Source organism: Nannobrachium achirus, assembly GCF_963921795.1.
Source record: "Nannobrachium achirus genome assembly, chromosome: 1".
Taxonomy (NCBI): domain Eukaryota; kingdom Metazoa; phylum Chordata; class Actinopteri; order Myctophiformes; family Myctophidae; genus Nannobrachium; species Nannobrachium achirus.
In genome coordinates, this window is record NC_137810.1 from 43,082,699 (window position 1) to 43,099,744 (window position 17,046).

The 17,046-nt window shown below is 40.0% G+C and overlaps 3 protein-coding genes across 4 annotated transcripts in view; 2 read left to right on the forward strand and 1 right to left on the reverse strand.

Annotated features, from left to right (window-relative positions):
• armc9 (armadillo repeat containing 9) overlaps positions 1-1,153 on the reverse strand; it is a gene marked incomplete at its 3' end in the record, with an annotated part of 80,822 nt that extends 79,669 nt beyond the window's left edge. Inside the window, exons 1-3 of the mRNA XM_080729344.1 lie at positions 1,040-1,153; positions 546-721; positions 279-404 (exon numbers count right to left, since the gene is read on the reverse strand). Coding sequence (XP_080585470.1) covers positions 279-404; positions 546-623 — 204 coding nt within the window. The 5' untranslated portion in view covers positions 624-721; positions 1,040-1,153. The remainder of the gene's footprint in view (positions 1-278; positions 405-545; positions 722-1,039) is intronic.
• Positions 1,154-2,813: 1,660 nt separating this feature from the next.
• On the forward strand, positions 2,814-7,473 carry ccdc152 (coiled-coil domain containing 152; the record flags this gene model as incomplete). Its single annotated transcript, XM_080729352.1, has 8 exons — positions 2,814-2,879; positions 3,223-3,328; positions 4,035-4,103; positions 4,260-4,324; positions 4,577-4,712; positions 5,470-5,597; positions 6,347-6,445; positions 7,345-7,473. The coding sequence occupies 8 exons, from the start codon at positions 2,814-2,816 to the stop codon at positions 7,471-7,473; spliced, it is 798 nt and encodes a 265-aa protein (XP_080585478.1).
• A 3,293-nt stretch (positions 7,474-10,766) lies between these two features.
• Positions 10,767-14,747, forward strand: polr2h (RNA polymerase II, I and III subunit H; the record flags this gene model as incomplete). 2 transcript variants are annotated; one of them, XM_080722618.1, is made up of 5 exons in its annotated part: positions 10,767-10,839; positions 12,051-12,134; positions 12,638-12,731; positions 13,297-13,380; positions 14,503-14,747. In XM_080722618.1, 5 exons carry the CDS (start codon positions 10,767-10,769, stop codon positions 14,618-14,620), a joined length of 453 nt encoding a protein of 150 aa, XP_080578744.1. In that variant the 3' UTR covers positions 14,621-14,747. The 2 variants fall into 2 exon arrangements, with proteins under 2 accessions (XP_080578744.1, XP_080578745.1); XM_080722619.1 differs by lacking the exon at positions 13,297-13,380.
• Between the last annotated feature and the right edge of the window lie 2,299 nt (positions 14,748-17,046).

The following is a 17,046-nucleotide window of genomic DNA, read 5'->3' on the forward strand; positions in this document are numbered from 1 at the left end:
TACCTAGTGGATATCGTTCCGAGGTCACCGGATTTGACACGGGACGAACGTATTTTGGGGCAAGCATTCTTAACATCACTCAATTACAATTTATGCATTTAGCAGCTCATATCCAGAATAAGTTACAAGTTCGACAATTCTAGCAGAGAATAGACTGGTCATATTTTTCTGCCCAGATGGCTTTCATTAGTGTGCTTTACCCACCCCACAATCACAACTTAACCAGGAATGTGTGTAGACTACTAGATAGGACAATATTAGGAGGACATATGTTTTACCTGAACGATAATATTCTTTGAGTCTTTAAGTGTGTCTCCTTGAGGCTTGGACACAAGCTTGCCTTTGTTTTTGCACTCCTTGTCAAAGCTGTAGACTGTGTCGTCAAATTTCTCATACTTTAGGTACTGGTGAAAAAAAGAAAGAAAAATAAATTAAAATACAGAGCATAAAACTGAATGTTTTGCAACCACTGCTCAGTGTTCCATACATTAGTCTATTTTTACGCACTGCAATGCTTCTAAAACAGCAGTGTTCATGTCTCATACCTCCTTGATCATAGTAAGAAGGTCAGCTTCATTGGCCAAGATGTCCCCCATCTTCTCGCCTCCCTCCCTGGAACTCATGTGAACACCAACAACACCTACAGGTAGTGCAGTTACTGTAGGCCAGTCATAAAACAGCTTCCATAATAACAGACTGATTGATGACCACTCCTCAAAACCTGCAGAAGAAATGCATGAGAATTTAAGTTTGTTGTTCATTTATTCTGAATAATAGTTGAATGACAACAAGCAGGTTATTTTATGACTAGCCTGTAGGCTTGCTTGACGACGTTTGGTTGAGTTTGTGTACTATTAACCATTTGCTGGCGTTAGTGATAAACGTTTTAATTAAGTGTAATTGGTAAGTACATGTCAACTAGCATTAAACTACGTACGTAGGTGGCAAACAGATGTTAAGTAGATAGCTACATAGATAGGCTAGTGTCTGCTGCTGCTATAATAGACAATAAAATGTTAAGAACGTACAATTGTCTCACCTTTTACGCTAACATCACTTTGCTGGTGGATGTTAGTTCATATGAGCGTGTGTTGGTAATGATAAGTAATGTGTAAGCATAAGATCCATGGTGCTGTTCATAAACTGGTACATGGCTAGCAACAGGACGCCACAACAAAACACCTAGCAACCGGTCTCTTAGTAACTTCCGGGCACTTCTTCTTCTTCTTCTTTGGTTTTTATGGCTATTACAACCACTAGGGTGTATTCCGCCACCTACTGTATGAAGTTATATTTACTACTTCACTGTTTTATGTTAGTCTCTGTGCACAATATATACAGTGTCCCACCCAATATGTCCCTTTCTTTCTTTTTTTTCCTGTTCTACTCAGACACTTCGGTCTGAGTTGGGGCAAACCCGCCTCTCAAGGTGTCATTCAGGTCGTCACCACTTATATCCACGATACCCAGGAATCTTGTAGCTGCATCCAGAATCATTTTGATTCTCTCCGTTTTGCTTTGTATTTCAACAGCACAGTTTATCACCATGGCGATGAAAGCCAGGAATCTCTTTTTGTCGAGGCAGATATTCTGATCAGTGTTGTTGTCGTTCACTTTTCCTTCTGGTTTGCTGCTTTCTCCTGTCACATTATCCTTCCCCTCCTCCAGTTTCTTCAGCGCTTCCGCATATGACACTTTCTCTTCTTTTCTGATCTTTTTCACCTTCTCTTCCATATGTCGTTTAGGACATTGTGCTGCTCCTGCATGATGATTTCCTGCACAGTTACTGCATCTAGCCGGTACTTGGTTTTCTTCACACTGCCTCTTCCAACAGTCTTTGTTCCCACATCTCCCACATTTACGTTCTCCTCTGCAGACCGCAGCCACATGCCCGAAATCCTGGCAACAGAAGCACCTGAGTGGGGCTTCCTCATACGGCCTTACTCTGTAGCACACATACTCAATGTACACTCTGTCTGGCAGGTCCTCTTCGAAAGTTATACACACCGATTTGCTTGACTCCTTCTTCCCTTCTCGGAATCGTTTCATACGCCTGGCCTCGTATGCTTCGCCTACATTGTCCATAATTGTGTCCATGTCAATCGACAGTGGCACGCCACTGATCACTCCTTTCCTCCTTGGCTTTCCGTTCAGTTTAAACCAAACAATCTCACTCCCATCCTCATACTCGTCAATCTTCACCATCTTGTTCCTCTGCTGCTTTGACAAACATTCTACGATTACCGTTCCACTCCTTGTTACTCTTATGTTCCTGATTTTCCCTACTTTTCCTGTTATGTACCTTCCAACCGCATGTGCATCACTAAATATTCCATTCTTTTTGGTCAACGCTCTCATTCCAACCACAATCCTTTCACTTTCTGATATAGCCGGAGTATCAGATGTCCTCTTTCTTTTGTTCTCGTATCCCCTTTTATCTTCATCGCTTTGAAATTCGCGGACTGAGTCCTCCGTCTCCGAATCCATCCGCTCCGCCATCTCAACTTCCGGGCACATTGCCGCCATCTACTGATATGGAGGAGGAACTGCAGTCAAAACAAGACGATACTCATCATTTTAAATGAATAACAACAATAAGCTAAAAGTAACCAAAATAAGACAAGAACAATTATATAACTTTTGTTAGTTTTGACACCGTCGTACTACGAGGCCTGCCGTACCGCCACGGAGTAGCACGTACGCCCTGCTGAATTTGAAACCACACACTTGTAGGTGTAGCAGCTCATCAATAATATTATCAATCTCCTTTATTGACAGTCATTGTTCATCTGTCAGACCAACTGAAACCAAGCATGACGTTAAACTCCTCGTGGGTTGATGTGGACAAGCTCACCGATCAGTTCGTGAAGTTAGAAAAGGTGAGTCAAGTAGGCCTACTGTGCTAATTAATTCACACAAATACAAACAATTTTAATGTCGTCGAATCTTATTTTTTTTACACACGATTCATATATGAGTATGAGTATTGTTATATTAGTTTAAAAAAAAAAAAAAAAAAAAAAAAAAATAAGTAAGTGAAACAAGACAAAAAGCTTTTATTGAGGAATCCTTTTAGTTGACCTTGTACCAGTGAACTCTACCTTTTCCTATGCAAACTCCAATAAAGTCTTCAATCAATATTGAAATGATAAAATGTTCAAGGCACAATTTGATAATTTCATTAAATTCTTCTGTTTTCCTTCTCTTGTTGTTTTCAAATAGAAAATAATAGAAGTGAATGGCTGCAACATCCTTCTGGACATGAAGCTGGATGACACAGACAGAGCTCTGAGACTCTCCCTCTCTAAAGAGAACAGTTTAACTCAGGGTGAATTTACTCATGACATTACATAGCCTATTATGTATTATGTATCCTGCTTAAATTGAGGATGAGTTATAATCTGTATGTATTCTTCTATTCAAGTTGTTGAGAGGATGATTTAAACAGATAATATCTGGGTCTTGGACGCCCTCTTGTGGTCACGTTTGACTGACTGTGTTACATTACTATACACTGTGTCACATTAATGATGGGTGATTGGAAGTTGAAACCAATACAGTAGGGCTTTGGCTTATAAATCACAAGCTTCTTCATCTATAACTAATAAACGATATGGGATTCATAGGTAATTTATTAACCAAGTCTAGTTAAAGGTAGGGTATAAGTGATATTTCTTTGGTTAAAACAAAAAGTGTTTTTTAGAAGGTTGAAGCAAAGCACTATCAATTCTGATAGTAATCATTCATTGCCATGTTCTGTTTAAAAAGATGTAGAGACACAGAGACTCCTGTTTATGAACAAACACTCTATATAGCAATGAGTACTATCAGAAAATAGAGCTAGTCAACACTTATTTTAAAAGAAAATCACTTGCCCTACCTTTAAATCTTTTATAGAGAAATGGGGAGAGACACGCAGCAAAAGTCATTGGGATCGTGAGTCGAGCATTAGCAGCTTAGGTGCCCAGACGGCTACGCCAGCCGTCCAGGCCCTGTCACTTCATATTTCAATTACGTTGTTGGCTGTGTTGCAGACAATCAGGATATGCTAGGTCTGGTGACAGGACTCCAGAACACTGTCACGCAGCAGTGTAAACTCAGAGGTATGTGTGTCATCTATATTGTACATAAAATATCTTTAAAAAAAACAAAAAAAAACTCCAGGGAAAATTCCAGGATCTGCATTGTCTTCAATTCCATCTTGTGGATACTTTATTCTGAATGAACTCTTAACATTTGAAATTGTGTTTATATTGCAGACGAGAATGAGAAGCTGAAGGACACTATGGCTGACATAAAAGAACAGAATAAGCAGACAACAGAGGTCAGGATTTAAATGAATGTTTGGCTTTCATCTACTGTACGTATAACAGGGTTCTCAACCTTCCTGTTGCCACGGACCTGCTGACAGTTCAAACTTGATTGATTGATTGATTGATTGATTGATTGATTACCCATGTCATGAGAAACCATTGATACCTTCAAATTGATTACAATACCAAAACTGTAACTTTATTGACATTAGATTCAATGTGGATGCTATATGACTTTGTTCTGTGGTCTCCTATGTCGCAAGTTGCAAGAGGCTAAGATGCAGATGCTGGTTGCTGAGATGAGAGCAGAGGAAGAGAGACACAAGGGGGAGCTGGAGGCTCTCAGACAGCAGTGCAAGGCTCAGATTGAAGAAAGCCGTAGGGATTTCCTCCATCAGTGTAAGGCCTCAGTCGTAGGAAATGCATCAGATTGATGATCCACAGCTACTGAACTGTATATCAAGTCAATCAGGCAAATTCAGATGTATAGAGCATATACTGTAGGCCTATTACGCTACAAAATTAACTGGTATACTTAAAGCTGCACTTTGTAACTTTCCTCTTATACCCCAGATTTGAACCCAGTTTTCTGCGCAAGTGCTGACATTTCTACCATTGAGCTAACAGAGCCTGCCTGCTTGCTCAGGGGATACATTGAATGTTGATCATTAGGGAGAGAGGGCGAGCTCCCCCTCGCGGTCTGCCAGTCGGTTTGGTTTGGGAGCTCGACCTGGCATTAGGTCAAACTTTGTATCCGATCATGTGTCTATAGGTGAGACATGACCTTTGACACAATCTAAATGTCTCGATAGAAGAGTAGGGAGACAAAATACAATCACCACAATTGTATAAGTTATATTTTTTTAACATGCTCTACTGTACAGATTGGACAAAAGTATGAACGATGGGAAAAGGTTGGTCATGTTTAGTCCATTGACTGACTCACAGTCAGTTAAGAAAAGGTTTAAATAAAGTTTGAATTTCTATTCTATCTATAAATACTTCATGTTGGGATACACTGAAATCTGTCACATACTGTACAGAAGTGTCCTATCCTGTGTATTGTGAAATGCGTCACAATACAGTCATTAGATACTCTGGAAATCGAAATGCCATTTCATCCTGAAGTTATGCTGCTGCTGTTCTTTCCTTGCAGTGGCGGTTAAGGATGCAGAGCTAAAGAAGGTGTTGGACATTAAAGTGGCTGACATGGAGGAGCTGAACAACAAGTTACGAACTCAGGAGAAGGAGCGTCAGAGTGAACTTCTTAAACTACAGCTGGAGGTAAAGAGAACAAAACATGTACTACTACTAATATTATTATTAATTGTATTAATATTATTTTATTATGCGAAGAGATTCACGTCACAAGTCATTTATATTCATCATATTAATATAGTTAATTATGAGGACAGTAATTCCTAGGAAGGCAGAAGCAGCCTGAGACATTGCAGCAAACAAGCAAATGAGCAATGCAAAGTTCAACATTTAACCACTTTAAATCTTAAACCCTATACCTCCTCGTTGGGTGGGGTCCCCCAGGCGTCTATCCTTGGCGTGACATCTTTCAGTGCTCACAGGCTGTGAAGTGTTGTCTTAATTACAAAGTGACTCTGTAATATTTTTCAAATCAAGAATTATGTCTTTGAACGCTATTCATAATAAAGAATACATGCCAAGGCCACATATTTCTGCTGAGAGCATCTCACACCTCAGGATCAAGTCACATCTACTGTATATGAATTCAATGGAGGGTGAAATCTGTGATAAAATCTGGTGCATTGGTAAACTGGTGGTGGGAGAGAGACAGATACTGTTTGACCATCTGTCTGTCTCTTACAGCATACATAGGCCTGTCTTTTGATTGTCAAGAGAGTACATTCATTACCTTTAATTAATCACTTTAAACCTGGCGTAGCTGTTTTGGGCATGTTGTTATAGGCTATAACGTTTTTCTTTTCTTTTCCTTTTTTTTAAAGGACAAACAAACATTTTAAATAGGGCTTAAGTTGTTAACCCCTCTGTTTTGGCAGTTTGGGACCAAGCTCAGTAAGATGCAGAATACAGCACAACGGTGTCAGGAGAAACAACAGTGCTCCACCAGTGTGTTTCCACAGAACATGTTCAAGAGGGTGAGCAGTTTACCAGTTACCACATCACTTCCACTTGCAGACCTGCCACAATTATTACATAATCATCTCGCAATTATTCCTGACCAGCTGATCAGGAATTGGCGCTCCTTTGAGTTGCCTGCCTGAACTAGCTCCGCAGGCTTCGCATCAACCATCTGTCTTCACTTGCCCAATAAAGAAAATAACATTTCATCGCAATGTTTTGGTCAAGACTCAAGATCCCACTTCATGTCTTTGGGATGCCTGAATAAGGTCCTTGACCAAAACGTTGCGAAGATGCCCAGCTATAGAAGTTTTTCCTGCCATGGATTTCCAGAGCACCCCACATTTTAGTTTTAGATAAATTACGAAAAGAAGCTCCATTTGCAAACGGGGGCGTTTGATATTAAAATGTTTTGTTCAACGAGATAATCCTCACAATTCGACACACTTTTTTGTGTTTTACGACATTTTTAACTACGCAGCTTCAAAATTCACGATTGAGATATTAATCCCCCACAATCACTTGCTGCTCACAGTTTTATGTGAAAAGTATGACGTATTTAGTTTTTATAATTGGTAAATGTGCATTTAAATAGCGCCATTATCCTAGGCGCTTTACATTGTCTATTACATTCACACACACATTCATACACCGATGGTAGAGGAAAACATGCAAGGCACCAACGTGCTCATCGGGAGCAATCAGGGGTTCAGTGTCTTGCTCAAGGACAACTTGACACCAACTCTGGGGGAGCCCGGGATCGAATTGTTCCGAAGCGGCTGCTCTACCTCCCGAGCCAATGTTGCCCCTGTCTTTATCTCCTGTGTGTGTGTGTGTGTGTGTGTGTGTGTGTGTGTGTGTGTGTGTGTGTGTGTGTGTGTTGTGTTAACTGCCTATGTGTCCTTACTGTCCTCAGAAGCTGCAGTCCTTACAAGAGGAGAAGAACAGGGAGATTGAGGCTCTGCGTCAGAGAATCAAGGAGCTGGAGGCTCACCAGCGTGCCAGTGCGTTCACTGACAACCGCCTGAAGAGGATGAAGACTTAGCTTTACATTTAGTTACTGTGTCATAGTAGCCATGTCAGTCTTAGGGCCAATTAATTTACTACTTAATTGAACGCCCATGTCGTACAGAATAGATTGTGAAAGAAAACAAAATGCTGTGTCCAGTCCACACATTTTTCGTTTGTGAATATGTTGATTTTGTTGTTGTCTGTTTGTCATAATATGAAACAAGCCTAATTGTTTCGCTGAACCTTTAACCCTGTTAAGCCTCTTTCCAGAGACAGTTACAATGTCAGTTTGTATTTCATTACAGAAACAAACAATTCATTGAATAAAAAAATATTACTAGAAAAGTGTCTAAGGCTGGGTACAACCGTGATTCTCAGCCATTTCTGAATCAGGGCTCACCCACCTGTCCGCTTAACACACCACTTAAGGTAAGGTAATTTATTTGTAAAGCGCCTTTCAAAACAAAAGTTACAAGGTGCTGTACAGTAGACACAATGAAATATAACAAAAACATCACAGAAAAATAAAACAATACATATGAATAAACAGTAAGTACATGTTAATAAACAATATTGCACACCAAAGTGATTCCTAAATAAGTGGGTTTTTAACAGTCTTTTTAAAAGCATCTACTGACTCTGCATTTTTTAATGACAGTGCTAAGCCATTCCAGAGAGTAGGAGCTACTACTGTAAACGCTCGATCCCCTTTAGTTTTTAGCTTCGTTTTGGGAACCTTGAGCAGGCGTTTGTTTGACGACCTACTTAACACAGCAGCCATTCGGCTGACGTGTTAAGGGGTCACATGGGAGGGCCCTGTGCATTTTCAGAGCATGTCATTTTATTGACCAATCAATTGATTGTGTTCCAACTTTGATCAGTATACTTTACCTTCATATTTCATCAAGATTTGTTACTTTTTTAATATGAATGTGTTCTACCAATTATTTGGGAGCCCACTTGCAATATCCTTCAGCTCAAGGATATAAATTAACAATTACAGACGGAGTCTAGCCATCTGTAAGCAGTGGTGGAAAGTAACTAAGTACATTCACTCAGGTACTGTACTTAAGTACAGTTTTGAGGTATTTTTTACTTTACTGGAGTGGAGTATTTCCAATTTTCAATAGGGCCTATGTTTATTTCTACTCCACTACAGCGTTATTATTATTACAAAACATACATTTACCACTTCAGCCCTATATATTTCGGCCATTTGAAAATTGTCGATCTACAAGCTCACAATGATCTGTGACGCATTGTGAGCTTGTAGATTAGCTATTTCCAAAAGATGTTTATACATTTGAAAACTTTTGAAGTCGCTTCGCACCGCGTTGTGAGCTTGTAGATTGGCTATTTTCACTACTTCTTAAACATTTGTTTTCTAATTTATGGAATTTCTTTCTTTTATTTATAATGAAATTACTGAAAAAATCATTAAATCATTAAATGTTTTTTAGGAATGTTTTTTGAAAACTAAAAACAAAATGTAGGAAACAAAAAATTAAGGGACCCATACAAATGTGTCCGCTACCTACAAACCCACTGTTTGGGAACCAGTGCTAGTCTGGACTCTGGATAATCTCTTGGTCGACATTCCAGCCCAGTTGGTGGCGGTAGTGCACTGACTGAACTGGTTTCCCAAAGAAAACCTTGCCTTCAACCGGAACAGGAAGAAATTGTGCAGTTCCATAAAATATTTTTGACCACATTGTCCATTCGCGCGGTACAGTGTGTGATTTGACATGAATGAATGATTCATATTATGAATGAATGTATGAAAACGTGGCTCATATAGATTGTCAGCAGGCAGAGTTGATCTTTGACAGAGAGCAGCAGTGAACAGTCCTAGTGAGCATAAAAGGTGTCGACTTCATTTGATCTGAGGTAAGTTGTGTTGAAAAGAACCCTTACAAGATGATGCTAATGCTAACAGTAAAGTTTGCAACAGATCAGTGGTTTTCAACCCTTTTCATATCAAGGTCCATTATTTATTCAGCCTTTGAGTCACGGACCACTATTTGGTGATTTAGCCTCTCAGACCCAAAACTTAGAATATTTTGTCAGGGTTGATTGCTGGATAATATGACCCTTTCCACAATTCCATGCTGTATTGATGTAGTGCCATAGGAGAGATAACAGGCAGACGTTGATCAAAATAACAATTGTTCTACATTCTCTAAATGTGTGTAGACTATTTATAGTTAATGCCGATGTTTAACAGTAATTTAACTTTTGACTCTGCCGAGGGCTACTTGTCGTGTGTTTACTATTCTAGCCAGTCGATATTTCCATTTGGAGAGTAGAATGTGGGTCCCTTTTCTGACCAGAACTGGACATTTTGAGAGAACTGGTCCTGGGGTGTTTTTGGGAGAACTGGGCACTATGTTTTTGTGGGGAACTCACTGGTTCCAACTAGCCGCAAATTGCAACACTAGATTTTTTTATAATCGGATGAATCTAGGGTTGCAATACCTCCCATAGGGATCCAATGCATGAAAACAGTTTTTTGCTATCTGATTGTATTAAACGACTTCAAACTCACCAATATTGTGGCTCTATGGAAAGCTTGGAATTTACTCTTGCTATCTGCAAAGTGTTTGTTTCTGAAATATCCACCGTAGAAATGTTAGGAGCTACTTTCTATCAAGAAATTGGCTTCAGGTGATTATTTTTTCTAAGTGCTGGAGTTTGGAAGCGCTTGTGGGAAGTCAATCAGCAGTCCTGTGTACCAGCTGGTTCTGAATGTCACATAATGCAGGAGGCAGCGGGACGCTGCGTAATAGAAGACCGAGCGCTTCCGAAGTTCAATACTTAGAAAATAAACCATGTCTGCTCGGATTTCTTGACAGAAAATAAATCATAACAATTCTACGGTGGATTTTTCAGAAACAAACACTTTGCAGATAGCAAGAGTAAATGCCAAGCTTTCCATAGAGCCACAATATTGGTGAGTTTGAAGTCGTTTAATACAATCAGATAGCAAAAAACTGTTTTCATGCATTGGATCCCTATGGGAGGTATTGCAACCCTAGATTCATCCGATTATAAAAAAAATCTAGTGTTGCAATTTGCGGCTAGGTTCCAACATGTACCTGTTTAACCCCAAACCATTTCTAATAATCACTCGATCATGATTTCATGAACACTAAAAACAGGCATACATGTTAATATACCCAGTGCCCAGTTCTGCAGTGGGTGTGCACTTCATAAACGTGCCCAGGTCTTCTGTGGCCACTTAATAATAGAAGTGCCCAGTTCTCCTCTTATCCAAATTAATCACTTGTTTTCCTGTGTTCCCCTGAAGGATCATAACACTGGACACAAATGGCTGGAATATTGTTTGAAGATATTTTTGACGTGAAAGACATTGATCCAGATGGCAAAAAGTTTGACAGAGGTGAGTTATAATCTGACTTGAAAATAACATGAATCAGGGGAAGGAAACATCAACACCTGGCTGGCACCATTGAAGATTGATTGAAGATTTTATTAGAAGGTTGTATAGGAAAAAGTACAGTTTCATGACAGTTCACCGGTACAAGGTCAACTAAAAGGAGATCCTAGTAAGCTTTATGGCTTATTTACACAGGATCCCTTTATGTATCTCATATAACATTGAAAGACAGACAGATATAATACAGTACTATGCATAGGATGTCATCAGTAACAAAAAAATAAAGAAGCAGTTAAGAAGAGAAAAAAAGGATACAAAATAAAAATATTAACAGTGGAAAAGGTGAGGTAAGGATGGGCAAATATCCGTAACCAAGCCAACATTATTCAGAGAAAAGATTTACCATCAGACGAAGAGATTATTATAGTTTGTGTAAATGTGTAATCCAGCAACTACAGCAGGTGTTCCCCCTTGATTGGGGTCATCACCATGCTGGCTTTTGGTGGTAATTTTGTCAAAATCAAATTTTCACCACAGACATACGGTAGTACAAAATGAGTGGACAATATTATTACCAGATACACACAAAGAGCTAGCCCCCGAATGACCATAACTAGAACCACTAAATAAGTGTCATTCATATTATGAAGAAAACCAGGAGACTTGACATTCAGCAATTGGGTATTATGATCAAAATAAGAACATTATAAATAATGGTGTATAAAAAAGAAAATCGAACATTTGCTAAGACCAAGTCTTTGCCACGGACACGGACACATATGTCCGTGTACAGACATATTGATGACCCCTGGTACCGAAGTCCTGACGTCATTCCTTCATCCCCTGGGTCGCGTATGTTTTTCTCTATGGAGACAATAACAGTAATTGTAGATTAAAAAAAATCATCTCAGCATCTGTCTCAGCGATATTGTCTTTGTCTTTTTGTTTAAAACAAAATGTATGACAATTCTCAATGAGGGAAAAAACAAGACCCAGGTATGATGTGTAAATTACGTCCTACTTCGGGGTATAGTCTGTTGTTGACAATGAATTTCACCCACTGCTTTGTGACAAAGTTCAAATTCTGACTTCTGTTATTCTGTTGACAATGAATTTCACCCACTGTTTTACACTGTGACAAAGTTCTAATTCTGACTTCCGTTATTTCCAAAACAGTTTAATGATATCATGTCTTGATTCTTTCTTTGTGCTAGTGTCACGTCTGCACTGTGAAAGTGAATCCTTCAAAATGGATCTCATCCTGGATGTGAACATTCAGATCTATCCTGTGGATCTTGGTAAGCAGCAATGTTTCATCTTTATTTTGTTATGGATGAGAAAAAAACAACATTACTAACAGGTAGGAGTGTCATGAAAACCGATTGATATAAATAAAAAGAAAATGATCTATCGAAGATTAATGAGCAAAAGTTCAAATTGCTACCAAGAGCCCACTTTAGCCCTATACTAATACTACTTCCCCATACAATGAATTTAGCAGATATACAAGCTCACAGTGCTTTGCATCGTGGCACGCTGTTAGGTTGTAAATTGTCTCTCAAAAACATTTGAGATGACAACTTGAGTTTCTATACCTTTAAAAAAGAAAAAAAAAAAGGAAAGACCACCAGAACAAAAGTACGACTTTAAAAGTTTTAATCAAATAGTGACTTTAATACATCAGACTTATATAGCACTTTTCATAGGACCCAAAGTTGCTTGACAAAACAAAGCTATGTCATGATCATCCATTACGGTGTCTTATGAATCCAACATACATTCATGTGTCTCTCTTATCCAGGTGATAAATTCCGTTTGGTTATCGCCAGTACATTATATGAGGATGGAACGCCCGATGATGGAGAGTATAACCCTCAGGATGACCGGCCGTCAAGGTATATAATACAGTATTGTTTGTTTGTTGTTTATTGCTTCTTTTTTCCCTCCTTCCTCCTTGGAGTGACGTCTTCATAAATTGGTCATGATATTGGAAGTAATGTCTCTGCATAATCCACACGGTTTCCACAGTGGTTGCACACAGTCAGTGTTTTATCTATCATTGTGAGATTTAAGAACTAACATGTAAAGAAAGATTACTTACTTTTTACTCTAGACGTCTCCAGATTGCTCCAGCATATGAGAATCACTGGAAGGGCTTCAGCTTGCTGTAGTGCTGCTGCTGAAGCGAGTCCGACAGATCACAGATGATTGACAATATTTTAACTTGTAGAGAGGAGGAAAAAGTCACACTCTCTGGCTCCATGTGCATTTTTTGTTTGTCCTGGATTTGACGTTTTGGCCTGCTGGCCTTCGAGGAATCAACATCTCAACTATCAGACAGTGTTATACGAACCCAGATTCTAAAAAAGTTCAACATAGCTGTACATAAGTCAGATGTGTAATCTAAATCCATGTTGATGACTTGGATGTGTGATAGCTCATCTCTCTGTGCTCTCTCAGGGCGGACCAGTTTGACTATGTGATGTACGGGAAGGTCTACAAGATCGAAGGTGACGAGACTTCAACAGAGGCTGCCACACGCCTGTAAGTTATACAACCTAGCTTTTTATGTAAAATTCTGATCTGATTTATTGGATTCTATGTGTATTAAAGGGAGTAGGATAATATTACAGTAATTTTTGTGTTTAACATTTAGCCGCCATTGACTCGAAAACGTCAATCGGTCTTTTCATTGTTTAATATCAGAAATTGAATTAGATAAAGTGGCAGTGGGAAATGTGTTAATGGGTCACTATAGAGATAACGTTAAAATACCTTTTTGAGGAAGGAGGGCTTATCTTAGCCTGGCCAGCCAGCCTCATACTGTGCATTTACTCACTCGTTCCTTCCCACAATTTAAGTCTGGACTTTGGGCTATAGGCAGCTTGAAAAGTGGGCGGGAGTAATTGCCTTGACAGACAGACTCCTCTAACCAATCAGCGTAGCAAAACATCTCTCAGCCAATCGGAAGAACGGCAAACAAACACGTCTTTTCGGCCGATGAACTCCGCTAGCGCATACGCCTGTTCCTTTTTAATTGTTGTAATTGATTCCAACTCTGAAATAACTTCACTTATTGCTTGTTTTATTGTTTCAATGTTAACTGTTACGCTTGTTGCATCGAGGGCAGCCATGTTGTTTTGAAAATGCTGCAGCAAGCAGCTACTTCACCATCTACACATGGACCAATCAGGGGAAGCTTTTCACTTGTTGTGCGGACAGCAGTTGAAACACAGTCACTGATTGGCCCCGATCAGAAAATGATCGGGACCAACTTCTCATACTCGGTGCCTATCTGCCGAAGTCCAGACCTCATACTGTGGGAAGGAGGAATGAGTGAACGCAGTATATGAGGGATTGCCCGCCAGGCTAGGCTTTTCTGCCTTTATTGGATAGTACAGTAAAGATTGACCGGAAAAGGGGAGAGAGAGACGGGGAGTGAACCTGCAGGAAAGGCCATCTGTCTCAGGAATCCAACCCGTGACTCACTGTCTGTTGGCTGTTAATGGCCACTGTTAACTGTCTTTTTATATTTCTCTAAAGCCAAAAAACAAAAGATTACAGAACATAACTGAATGAACGGCGCTCGGGCTAAACATGCCAGACTCCTGGGATATGGTCTTTAATGTCATGCGTCTGGGTTGACCGTCTGCATCCTTGTTTCAGCGCTGCGTACGTGTCCTACGGAGGTCTCCTCATGAGGCTACAGGGAGACGCCAACAATCTCCACGGCTTTGAAGTGGACTCCAGGGTTTATCTCCTGATGAAGAAACTGGCCTTCTGAAGTCTCAGCGACATACTGTACGACCATGGTTCTCACTGGTTCTCATCGTCAGGTCTGGGGAGGCCCACCAGGTGTCCAAATGGACCCTTTACGGGTCTGCATCCCTGGGATTGTACAATGGGTTATGTCGGGCACGCCCCAATCTACACTGTATAATCTGCAGTGTTAATGTAACTCTGGGAGTGTACAAATGGAACCAAATGGACCCTTATGGGTCCATTTGGTTCCATTTGTACACTCTCAGAGTTAAAGACCTGTAAGGGTCCGTTTGGGCCGCCTGATGATCCCCGGACCTGACCTTGAGAAACGGTGATTTCTCAGCTGTGCCTCGCCCTCATCATGGTTCCTGTCTCTTTAACACATGCTGTCACACTGAACTGAAAAGTGACGGAAAAGATGACAAAAGTGACACATGAGCAGCACCATCTTCCAAGGATGTTCATAAGAAATATGTTTGGAGGCTGTAGTGTTTGATATAGAAATGTTTTGTTTCATTCATTTAAAAGGGTTCTTCTAATGACATGGTGCTACTTGCTAAAGACTGTGACATTACGGAACATTTAGCTCTATGTGTTTGTCATAGAACATGTAAATAAATGTTTTTTTATATATGTATATATAATTGAGTTTGGTTTGGTTGTTACGATCTGTTTCCTTATAAAACCTGCAGCTTGTGCGTCAGTCACGCCTCATGTTACGCTCCATATATGGCCAAGACAGAATTAATTTGCAAGTGTGACTCGCGTCACGGCAACCACACTTGCAAATTAATTCTTTCCTTCCTTGTACCTTTTATGCCCATAAATGGAGATCCCTGATGTCCCTGATCAACATTAAGCCCATATCTGGGTATGTCCATTTACAGACATATTGTGTCAGTCTCATGATAGTCTCGCGTAGCCAGACAACTATTCCACAATCTCCGAATGCTATATAGAGTCTGGAACGGCAGCTCCCGAATGGCGAGTATCGGAAGTAGCCAGTGCTGCACTGAACTGTAGTCCCATTGGAAACAACAGAAACACAATAGCTCAGACAAAGTCATTCGAGCGGCCTATTCTTGTTATGGGTGTATAGTTTAAGAAAACGTTTGAAAACATCATGGAAGTACACCAATAACACCAGAGAAAGATGAAATAACGCCCCCAGAAATATTGAAAGGAGACATAACGCTTCCAGTAGGACATGTTATTGCTACTGCACCAAGGGAGCGGTTGCGTCACATCCGCTTTATCTCGCACTCATCGTTTCTATTTCCGTTTGCCAGACTGTATGCCGGGAGCATTTGCCCAAATCACGGAGGCAACAGTCTGGCCTCACGAGAATAGTCTCATGATAACCAGTGTGGTTGTCGCGATGCAGGTCACACTTGCACATTAATTCTGTCCTTGTCCCTTTTATGCCCATATATGGAGGTTAAGGGCGAGGTCGCTTCCCGCCCATAAAGCGTGTCTTACTGGTATGTCATATCTGTTTGTATGCACACATTGCACAGTATATTGTTGCTGTCGGTCAGAAACCTTTCATTCATATTTCAATTTTCGATGTTTGTTCGTAAATGTGTGCCCTACTTAGTTGCACAAAAGTATATACTACAAATATTTGAACACAATCGTCTATACCCACTATTTTTCTCTATACATTGTTTTAACAATTTTATATCCTCAAATGCACATTTGAGGATTCGGTTTGAACAGAAACCATCCATAGGCACTTGTCTACAGAGATGTGGGGGGGATAAAGTTACAGTATATGTCATCCTTCATCATATTCTCCAGGAGTAGAGGTATGGTGAGTGCATGTGTCGTGTAGGCCATGGAGACTTGAATTCAATTTAAAAAAATGTTTTTGTCGCATTCCTAAGCCAATAATTTGATTATAATAAATGTAACCCCATTGAATTAATCGGCCTACAAAGAGTCTCCTCAAATGATTGGCTGCGAGTCGACAAAAACAAAAAATGGGGTGAGTAATCGATAGAATAAAAGGCATTTTGCGGGTGAACTACTTTAAGAAGCAAGTCCCAAAAAGTGACTTCACAGATTGTATAGTTTTCACTTCGAGTGTAAGATATCTCCCTCCAGTAGATGGCGGTAATGCAACGCCCATGGAAAGAAAGAAGGTGGTGTATGGCAACATCCGGTTCCGTATCAAAAAAAGGGCGGGGCCCATAGGCGAGGAGGGAAGTTTAAGTTCGCGTAGTAAACAAAGACTGCATTATTAATAGATTATTATTGTGTATGTTAAACCAGCTTATAAACAAAACTTTTGCAAATGGAGTTAAAACATACGCCAGCCAACTAGAATAAGAATAATTATGCGGAAGGAAGGAAGAAAACAAACAAACAAACGTGATTGACGTCGCGATACATTGCTACAAAATACACTTGTCAACGCAACACCACATTGTTAGCAAGTTAGCAGCA